Source organism: Meriones unguiculatus, chromosome 3, assembly GCF_030254825.1.
Source record: "Meriones unguiculatus strain TT.TT164.6M chromosome 3, Bangor_MerUng_6.1, whole genome shotgun sequence".
Taxonomy (NCBI): domain Eukaryota; kingdom Metazoa; phylum Chordata; class Mammalia; order Rodentia; family Muridae; genus Meriones; species Meriones unguiculatus.
The window spans coordinates 32,369,460-32,380,362 of NC_083351.1; the positions used below are offsets into that span (position 1 = coordinate 32,369,460).

At 45.0% G+C, this 10,903-nt stretch overlaps 1 protein-coding gene across 3 annotated transcripts in view; it reads right to left on the minus strand.

Annotated features, from left to right (window-relative positions):
• Eif2b3 (eukaryotic translation initiation factor 2B subunit gamma) overlaps window positions 1-7,821 on the minus strand; it is a 65,881-nt gene extending 58,060 nt beyond the window's left edge. Inside the window, exons 1-2 of one of the 3 annotated variants that reach the window (XM_021633419.2) lie at window positions 7,692-7,821; window positions 3,430-3,587 (exon numbers count right to left, since the gene is read on the minus strand). In XM_021633419.2, coding sequence (XP_021489094.1) covers window positions 3,430-3,577 — 148 coding nt within the window. In that variant the 5' untranslated portion in view covers window positions 3,578-3,587; window positions 7,692-7,821. The other 2 variants (XM_060379757.1, XM_021633420.2) reach the window with 2 other exon arrangements.
• Between the last annotated feature and the right edge of the window lie 3,082 nt (window positions 7,822-10,903).

Sequence of the window (10,903 nt, forward strand, 5' to 3'; positions counted from 1 at the left end):
ATATAAAAATAAAACCAGCCAGGAGTGGTGGCGCATGAATTTAATTCCAGGAGGCACTCGGGAGGCAGAGGCAAGCAGATCTCTGTGAGTTCAAGGCCAGCCCAGGTTGCATAGTGAGTTCCAGATCAGACAGGGCTATGGGTTTTTCGTTTTGTTTTCTCAAAAAATAAACAAAAACAAACAAACAAAAACCACCCCCAAAACTTTTACCAGGTGGTAGTGCAGGCCTGAAAACCAGCTGTTTGGGAAGCTGAGTTGGGAAGATTGTAAATTCAAGGCTGGCTTTAGCAACTTGGTGAGAGTCTGTTCTTATTATGTTGGTATTTTTAAGGGAAAGAAATAAAGAGAGATGGAGATATGGCTTAGTGGTAAGGCATTTACCTAGCAGGTTTGAGGATCCCAGTTTAGTTACTATAAAATATAAAGAACCTATATACTGCAGGGGCTGGTGAAATGTAAGGGTGCTCGCATGAGTCCAGTGACCTGAACTCATATAGTGGAAGGAGAACTACTGACTCCAAAAAGTTGTCCTCTGACCTCCACACGAGCCACTGCATGCACACACACGTACTTAGCTACACACACACACACAAAATAAGTGCATACAAAATCTCAAAAATTCCACATTTAGGGCTGGGATATAGCTCAGTTGGTATCTATATGCATGAAGTCATGTATTCTATCCCCAGCACTGCATACAATTTAGTTTGGTGGCATGTATCTACAATCCCAGAACTCACGAAGTACATGCAATAGGATGAAAGTCCAAGGTCATCTTCAAATGCACAAGTCTGCAACTGTGTCTCAAAAAATTAATTAGAGGCTGGAGAGATGGCTCAGTGGTTAAGAGCTCTTCCAGAGGACCCAGGTCCAATTCTCAGCACCCACATGGCAGTGCACAACTGTCGGTAACTCCAGGCTCCAACACCCTCACAGCCGACATCCATGCAGGCAAAACACCAATACACATAAAATACAAACTAACAAACAAACATGCTTTCTCTAAAATAATTAGTTAATTAATTAAGCTAGATGTAACTGCAGACGTAATCTCACTGATCTGAAGACAGAAGCAGGTGGATCTCTGAGTTCAGGGCCAACTTCGGCTCTAGTGAGTTCTATCTAGGTCAGCAAGAGCTGCTACGTAGAGAGACCTTGCCTTGAAAATACAAACAAGCAAAAGTAGTAATAATTAATTAGAGATTGGGGAGATGGCTCGGCTGTTAAGAGCGCTAGCTGCTCAGCTGAGCGGTAGTGGCCCACACCTTTAATCCCAGGAGGCAGATGGATCTGAGTTTGAAGACTACAGAGTTCCAGGACAGCCAGGGCTACACAGAGAAACCCTGTATATATATAGAGAGAGAGGTAGTATGAATGTGTGTATGTGCTACACATACATACATTCTGGCAAACACACATATAAAAATAAATCCCTCTCTGGCCTTGGCAAGCAACAGGCATGAACACATTACATTTACATACATGCAGGCAAAACACTCATATACACACATTTTTTTCAAAAACTTAACTAATTAATAAAAATTCTACATTTAGGAAGCACTCCACAAATTCTGAGAGGGCCTCAGTAAGAAAGAATTGCATGTATATAGTAGGTCTAATATATACAACAAAATGCTACTGCTGAGTACGAACTTCTATAACATAAGCATATAAAAATTACGTAACAACAGTAAGAAGCGCAGAGTTGCAGAAGACAAATCCATAAAGTTACTAAAGGAAGGAAGATATCGTCTTCTATTTTTCTAGAGATAAGAACCCTATCAGTTTTCTAGACCGTCACTGAACTTGTGATCCTCCTGCCTCAGCCTCCTGAGTAGGTAGGATTACAAGTTTACACCGCCACCAGTGAAAAAGAAGCTGTTTAAAAATGTATTAGGGTACCATAAATTCTTTAATTTGTGAAACGGAGCTCTTAAAGCAACAATAAGTAAAGTGAAAAGGACTAATAAAATGGCTCAGCACTGACTGCCAAGCCTGACCCTGAGTGGAATTTCAAGGATTTACTGTCAAAGCAATTCTCGAAGGTTGTCCTCTGACCTGCATCTGCACACCCATGCCTACTCTCCCACCCAAAAAATACATCAATAAAATGTAACGAAAATTTTATATGGGGGCTAGAGAGATGGCTCAACAGTTAAGAGCACTGGCTGCTCTTTCAGAGTTCAATTCCCAGCAACCACAAACATCTGTAAAGGGATCTGATTCCTTCTTCTGGTATGCATGAAAACAGAGCGCTTGTATAGATAAGTAAATAAATCTTTAAAAAATTTTTATATGAAAAGATTTTTATATGAAAATTTTATAGGAAAAGATTTTTTTAAAAGGATTTAGGGACTGGAGAGATAGCTCAGTGGTTAAGAGCACTTGTTGCTCTTGCAGAAGACCAGGGTTCAATAACCAGCACCCACTTGGCAGCTTACAACTATCCATAACTCCAGTTCTAAGGGATCTGACACACTCTTTTGACTTCTGTGGGCACCAGGCATGTACTTGGTGCACACACATACATGCAGACAAAACATTCGTACTCATAAAATAAATAAACCTAAAAAAATAAAACATAATAAAAAGGATTTCTTTTTATATGTGTTATGTGTATCTGTGTGCATTTGTGTGCAGTTCCCCCAGAGGCCAGAACAGAATATCAGATTCCCCGAAGCTGCAGTTACAGACCATTGTGATCTGGGGTCTGAGCTGCCATGTGGGTACTGGGAACTGAATTCCAGGTCCTCTGGAAAAGCAGCAAGTGCTCTTAAGCACTGAGCCATCTCTCCAGCCCCAGGAAAGACAATCTTTAAAACCCAGACTGCTGCACAGAAATGTTTATAGGTCTAACTCTCACAGTTGAATTAACCCTCTTGCAGCAGTCTGGGCCCGAGGATCTGGACCCTGATATGCTGCATTTTAATTCATTGTACTTAATGATACCTCAAACTCAATATGGCCAAAACTTTGTTCCTGTCTCATATTTCTTTTCCCATTTAATGGTGTCACCATCTCTCTAATCTGACCCTAAGCGATAAGTAGACAAAAACCCTTGCTATCAGATTTAAGGAAGGTTCTAGAAGTCAGTGCCTGGTTTTGTTCTCATGCTTAAATGTTACCCAGCACATCACAGATTCTCAAGCAAGTACTGACAACCAGGTAGGTGGATTCCCAATCTCGTCTTTCAGATGTCCTTATAGGACCAGCTCAAACCACTGTGGAGAACCCTTCTCTAACATCAATGTTGAGCCCTATGTTCTCATTTTTTTTATACTCCTGGTCCCTAACTCAAGAGTCCGTCTCCAGCAAACTAAGCCCTAGTCTGCTATCATCTATCCTCGCTCACTCTCATAATGCTGACAAATTATTGGGATTAAACTCACTAAAAGTTTTATGAATGCATCTATCATTGCCAAAGCTCACCTTCAAATCCAACACGCTCAAGCAGGTTCAGCGGGTACCAAATTAAAGGTTTGTTTCCAACTGGAAGCAGAGGCTTGGGAATGCTAGAAGTCAAGTCGGTCATCCGAGATCCTCCACCCACAGCCATGACTACAGCTTGAAACTCCATTTTTATAAAACTGCAAGCACAGGGGGTGAAAGAGAATAACATAAATCAAATAACACACGCAGTAGTTTGTCTTTTCTTACATGAGGAGTTCGCACTTAGACAAGCTGCATTCCTCCCTGTGATATAAGCAGTGTAAGGAACACTCTTAACTGCAGCTTAAACATCATCTTTTCATCTTCTCTAACCAACGTGAATTTTAGCTCCAATCTCTGTAAAAGAATAGTATAAACTAAAAACATCTGGCCCTTGTCCTTGAGTTGTTTATGGTTAAATAAAAGAAGTTCTGGGAGGAGATGAGGGAAGGAGGGAAGGGGCTACAGCTGGGAAACAAAGTGAATAAACTGTAATTAATAAAAATAAATTAATTAAAAAAAAAAGAGAAGTTCGGGCTGGAGAGATGGCTCAGAGGTTAAGAACACTGGCTGCTCTTCCAAAGGTCCTGGGTTCAATCCCCAGCAACCACATGGTGGCTCATACCATCTATAGTGAGACCTGATGTACAGGCAGAATGTTGTATAAATAATAAATCTTAAAAAAAAAAAAAGAAAAAAATGACAAGTTCAAGTGTCAGTGGTGGTGGTGCATGCCTTTAATCTTAGCATTTGAAAGGCAGAGGCAGAGGCAGAGGCAGGTATATCTTCATGAGTTCAAGGCCAGCCTGGTCAACATAGTGAATTCCAGGACAGCCAAAACTAAGTAGGGAGACTATGTTTCAAAAACACAAGCTTCTTGAACAAGAGTTGTGGAGTTCAGTCCTAAATAAGAGAACCTATAAGAGAATCCTGCAGCTAAGGCTCAGGGATCATTAAGGAAGGCAGGGAAGAAAGACAGAGGAACAGGAAGTTTATTATGGGATGTGTCTCCTAGATAATCCAGAGAAGCTACACACAAGAAGTGTCACCAACATGGCTGTCTCAACAAGACCTGAACAAGGATGACACCAATAGATGTGCTAACATCTGAGCCAGAAAACTCACAAGACCTCGACCCTAAGGAAAAACTATGGGCAACCAAGAAATGCTGAGAGAAAGAGAAACAGTGCACACCAACTGGTTATCCAATACCAAATGATCAGCTCTGAAAACATACACGTACAAGTAACATCATACCGACTGTGCAGGTTTTATGTATGTATTTAGGAACACACACACACACCACCACCACCACCACCACCACCACCAACAACAACAATTAAAGAAAAAGAGGCCATGAATGTGAAAGACAGCAAGACAGGTACAAGGTTGGGGCTGGAGGGGAAAAGGAAGTGAGATATGTGAACCAACAAATAGAGAATGCCTAGACTGCCAAGAACAAAGGTTTACATCGATGGTGCTCAACCTGTGGGTTCTGACCCATGGCCACCTCTAACTCCAAAAAATTCACAATTCATAACAGTAGCAAAATTACAGTTAGGAAGCAGCAGCAAAGTGCTTTTATGATGGTGGCGGGCATCCACAACTTGAGGAACTGTATTAAAGGGTCACTGCCTTAGGAAGGCTGAGAACCACTGTTTTACAGGAAAGTAAAGCTGGCTCTGACTATGAAGGAGTTACGTTAAGAAGTAGACTTCTGAGCATAAAAGCATAAGCATCCGAAAAGTATAAAACAGACTCGGGATTCTCCCACTAATTCAGTCATATGCTCTATTCTTCAGTCACAAAGATAACTCCCTAAACACAAATGAAAGCTGACAATGGAACCTATACTTGCAGAAACAATCCAAATTGTTAACTCCTTTTTCCAAAGTAAAGGTATAAAATAAAGCTGGACTGGGACAGCATGCCTTTAGTCCCAGCACTCAGGAGGCAGAAGCAGGAGGATCTCTGTGAGTTCAAGGCCAGCTTGGTATATAAAACAAGTCCAGGACAGCCAGGGCTACAGAGAGAAAATCTCTATCTCAAAAAACGAACAAGTAAGAAAATCAAAACTACTTAATCCTGAAAGTTCACGAACCCCTACTGGTTAACAGCTTAAGATATTTTTTTTAACTTACAAACTAATTACACAATCATTTTATTCAAAGTATAAAATTCAGTGTTAAGGGAGAAAATAAAAACCTAACATCAAATTAGCAAATATTTTACATTCATCAGAATAATACTCAGTCCTAGTTTATACACACGAACCTCTAAACCACAGAATTTAATACTCAGTATGCCCAGGCCACAGAGTAAAGGCTCTTGTGCAACTTAAAATAGTCATTTCAACTTCAAGAAACATCGCCGCAGACTGGAACTTAACTTTGGCAATGACAGAACCCCCATCACACCTGATATTATTATGAGTCAAAAGGCCTGAATCCAAGCTCTCCCTCTCTCAGGCGACGGCCCAACAAAACTCTCAGTCCCCTTACTTCTTAGAAAGAGGTAATGTCCATAGATGATGGAACTAGACTGACTGAATTCTAGTACTACTGAGTATTAGCTATGTGAGTTAGTTAAGCCAGTTTCTATGCCTTGGGCTTTTTTTTTTTTTTTTTTTTTTTTTTTTTAAGAATAGAGGTATTTACAGCTTTGATTTCACTAAACTGCTGGGATTAAATGAGGGCTCACTTGTCTACTTGTCTAGTATGTATGAGGCCTTAGGTTAGATCCCCTGCACAGGAATAAAAAAGTAATTCTACATAAAAATTACAAATTCTACATACAAAGTCGTCAATCCTATCATAAGCGCTATATACATGCTTCATATTACTGAACAGATGCGAGAACATTGGGAAGCCCACTATACACTATACCAACTGAACCATACTGCTCTATAACTCTGGGTCTATATATCCTGGAGTATAGATGGTCTCGAGCCACCATGTGGGTGCTGAAAATTGAACGTAGGTCCTCAGGAAGAGCAGCCAGTGCTTTTAACCACCGAGCCATCTCTCCAGATGGAGAGGTCCTTTTTAAGTGGATAGGTACTACTGTGCTGGCACAGCCGGAGTGTAACGGCCTTTCCTCCATGTGACCCCACTTTAGATCAGCACACGCAACCGGGTGGTTCCAGACTCCTCTAGAGATCATCATCTTGATGCTAGCTAAGCTAGCGCCTCCTGGGCTCAAGGGAGCCTCCTGTCTTACCGCCTTAGCTGGGATGCAGGTCCACTGCCGCTTCTGCTTCCTGGCTGGTTCTCTCCTGGGCCTAGGAATCAACTAGCAGAACCCTTCAGACTCGGCTGGAAAACTGCCTTGCATAGCATGAAGCCGAGACTAACTCTTCCCACGCCAGCGATGGGGACGTCGCTCTCTATTTGCTTCTACTATACTATGTTTGTATGGCGTCAGCCTTTATTGGCCTCTTTGCAGGCATGCATTTAAATGCCTGTGACGAGCGAGTTCCTTGAAGCTGCGGTACTGTCTGTGGAATGAGCCTCTGTGAATCTCACAACAGCTCCGAATGAGAGGTAAGCTAAACGTGTACAAAACAAAGGTATTAACACCTAGGTGGCCTAGAACCCATTATAATTCCTGTTCTCAATCTCTGGGTTTAGTTGGGGGGAAAAAATGCAACTCGGGGAACAAGAATAATTATGACCCTAACTAATGATAATGCTAGGCTGACTCAAGCCTCAATATTACCGTGGTGACTCCCGAGGCCAAATCGCGGAGTCTCAGCAGCCTCCAAGTTTTACAGGAGGCGTTTACAGCGCCTCACTCACGCCTTCCCTCACCGCACCAGTTGCCGTCTCCAGTCCTAAACGATAAGCTCGGCCACCGCGCCGTAGTTGGTCTGCCAAGCCTCTGAGCCGTACCGTGTCCCCTGTAGTCCCAGCCTTGCGCCCGAATAAACGTGAGAGGGACAAGTAAGATGGAAAAGGAAGTCTCAGCACGGCCCCCAGGGGGTCCGGTGCTCGCTCGCTGTGACTCCGAGCAGAACCTTCCCTCCCCGACGCTCCGTCCTTCCATCTGTTGCACAGGGCGGCTGGCCCGGAGTCTCCCGGTTCAGACACAAGGCTCCGCGGCCGGGTGCAGCAGGGAGCCGCGGTGGCGCCGTCGGGGCTCGGTACCCCGCCTGCCCAGCCGGGCCCTGCCCCGCGAGCGGGCCTCCCTCCCAGCAGCCACCCGCGCGCCGCTCCCCCTGCCCGGCCAGCTCGTGCGAGGCACCGCGCAAGCCCCAGCTTTACCTCGGCTCCCGGCACGCCACGGCCGCTCCCAGCGCTCCCCACGCCGCCTCAGCCTGACAGGCGGATGGCGCAGGCGCGCCGAGGCCGAGCAGTTCGATGGGACGCGTTCGGCCGACTCAGGGAGGAGGGACGAGCGCCGAGTGATAGATGGCGGAGGGCGAAGACGCCGACCCGGCGGCCCACGGCCTAAGGCGTGGGCTTCCTGAATGGCCGCCCTTTCCCATACCCCGTCCCGGGTGCAGATTTCGGTTTTGCTTTTTGGGATTTGGTTGGTTGGTTGATTGGTTTGGTTTTTCAAGACAGAGTCTCTGTGTAGGTTAGGCAGTCCTGGAACTCACAACATAGACCAGGCTGGCCTTGAACTCCCGGAGATCCACCTGCCTCTGCCTCCGGAGTGTTGGATTAAAGGCCTGTGCCAACGATCCCCGATCCCCGGCAGGTTCAGTAGTTTGAAAAACAAAACACCCTTTGCAGGCCAGCAGTTGGCCAGGCTTTCAGTGTGCAAGATGCCTGAGGTATTAGAAAATGTTAGCCATTCAAACAATGAGACAGGAGGTCAATAAATTCGTCTCTGATGACACTTAACAGTTTGACGAGAGTGAGGCAGGTTGAGCCTTGAGAAAGAGCCAAGCTGACTAGACAGCAAATTCAACGATCCTGCTGATGATTGGCACACTGGTACAAGAGGCAGAGGCAGGTAGATCTCTGAGTTCGAGGCCAGCCTGGTCTACAAAGTGAATTCCAGACAGAGAAACCCTGCCTTTATTATTATTATTATTTTATTTAGTTTTTATTTTATGTGCATTAGTGTGAAGGTCTCAGATCCCTTGGAACTGGAGTTACAGACAGTTATAAGCTGCCTTGTGGGTGCTGGGAATTGGACCCTGGTCCTTTGGAAGAACAGACAGTGCTCTTAACCACTGAGCCATCTCTCCAGCCCCAGAGAAAAAACAAACAAAAAAGATCCTCAGAGAACCCCGGTGTTCAATAAATAACAAGAAGGCCACCGACACAGAAATAAAGTAAACAGGCCAGGGGGTGAGTGACCTGAGAATGTCGGGTGGCAGGAGCAGGGAATGAGACCCCACCCAGCATGTAGGCTTTTTCTGTGAGTTAGCCAGCTGTAAGGAAAGGCTTTTTTGTTTCTTTTTTTTTTCCTTGCCTTATGTTTATTATACAAACAGCACAGGAGGAGACAAACCCCATGGGGTCTGCAGCCCAGCATCTGTAGTCCAGAAGATGTTAGCATATGAAGGCTTTCACTCTGGTTGTGCATGGCATTGCATGCCTGTGATCTCCACTCCAGGAGCCTGAGGACTGCAGATTCTGGGCTAGATAAGGACACCTGTCTCAAAAGCAGAAGTGGGGAGGCCATGACAGCTCTGAAGGAACAGGAGCCTAAACTGGAACTTCACAGCCTGGGCCTTAGTTTGAGCCTTGGCTTTGGCCCATGGCTGGCATTCCCAACTATTTTGAGCGATTGCTTATTTGATCAGAAATTGTTGAGCAGAAGAACACGATATGACAAGTTTTGTCTTTTTAAAATTAATTTATTTATTTGGTTTTATGAGACAGGGTTTCTCTGTGTAGCTTTGGCTGTCCTGGAACTCTGTGGCCTCAAACTCAAAAAGATCCACCTACCTCTGCCTCCCCCAGTGCTGGAATTAAAGGCATGCACCACCACCACCACCACCACCACCACCACCACCAGGCTAATTTCTTAATCCCTTGAAAGTACCCCTTTTTTCTGTCCAGTATTTATTTGTTTGTTTATTTTGTTCTCCTTGCATGTACATCTGTCTGAGGGTATTGGGTCTCTTGGAACTGGAGTTACAGAGGAGGAAGAAGAAGAAGAAGAAGAAGAAGAAGAAGAAGAAGAAGAAGAAGAAGAAGAAGAAGAAGAAGAGGAAGAAGAAGAAGAAGCAGAAGCAGAAAAGGAGGAGAAAGAATTGTCCCAGGTCTAAGGCAAACCCTATGTGAGGTACCATGTGGGAATTGAACCTGGGTCCTCTGGAAGGGGAGCCAGTGCTCTTAACCATTGAACCATCTCTTCAACCCCTTTTCTAGTTTTCTTTTTCTTTTTTGTTTTTGTTTTTTGAGACAGGGTTATTCTGTGTAGCCTTGGCTGTCCTGGACTCACTTTGTAGACCAGGCTGACCTCAGAGTCATAGAGATCCACCTGCCTCTGCTTCACCGAGGGCTGCGATTGCAAGTGTGTGCCACTGTGCCCAGCTTTTCCCAGTTTTCTTAATCTCGAGTTGCTTTAGCATCTACCAGTTAGGATACAGTCTGTTTATTTATTTATTTATTTTTTGTTAGGTTTGGTTTGGTTTTCGAGACAGGGTTTGTCTGTTTGACTGTTCTGGACTTGCTTTGTAGACCAGGCTGGCCTTGAACTCACAGGTATCTGCCTGCCTCTGCCTCCCAGAGTGTTGGGATCACAGGAGTGCACCACTGCCTGGCTGGTTTTTGTAATGAAAATAAAGGTATGCATATGTTAGTGCATGCTCTTAACCCCAGCGCTTGCAGACAGAGCTCTGTGAGGCCAGCCTCATCCACACAGCAGGTTCCGGGCCAGCCAGCGCTACATAGGTGAGACCCTGTCCCAAAACAATAGTAATGATAAATTAAAAGCCAAGCAGTGGTGGTGCACACCTTTAATCCCAGCACTTGGGAGGCAGAGGCAGGAGGATCTCTGTGAGTTCCAGGACATCCAGGGCTACACAGAGGAACCCTGTCTCAAACAACAACCACCACCACCAAAGATAAATTAAAATGTCAATAAATTAAGGAGTCCGGCTTTGATATTTGTTGAACACCTAATAATATATGACAAGCGATGCCTTGGATATTGAGTGCTGGGAATAAGAGCACTCAAGGAGAAAGCTGGGGCTTGGAATTTCCCCCAGCGTTTAGCCAGAGGAGAAGGAGCTCAGGTTGGTTAGGCCCGGGGCAGGGTAGCTCTGGCCCCTGGTACCCTTCACAGGGCTTGGTCCCTGCCCCAGCTCCCATTCCTGGGTCAGTGGCTGCTCATATTTAACAATCTCCAGTCCTCCTAGGAACCCAAAGGTCCACTGCTGTGTGAAATGCCGCCTGTTCGTTTTTGACATTGTATTCTGGGTACTGGGGCCCCTGTTCCTGGCCATCAGCCTCTGAATCTCGAGGGTTTGAAGGACATCTCTCTAACTTTCTTGGCTGACAGCCCTAGGAGG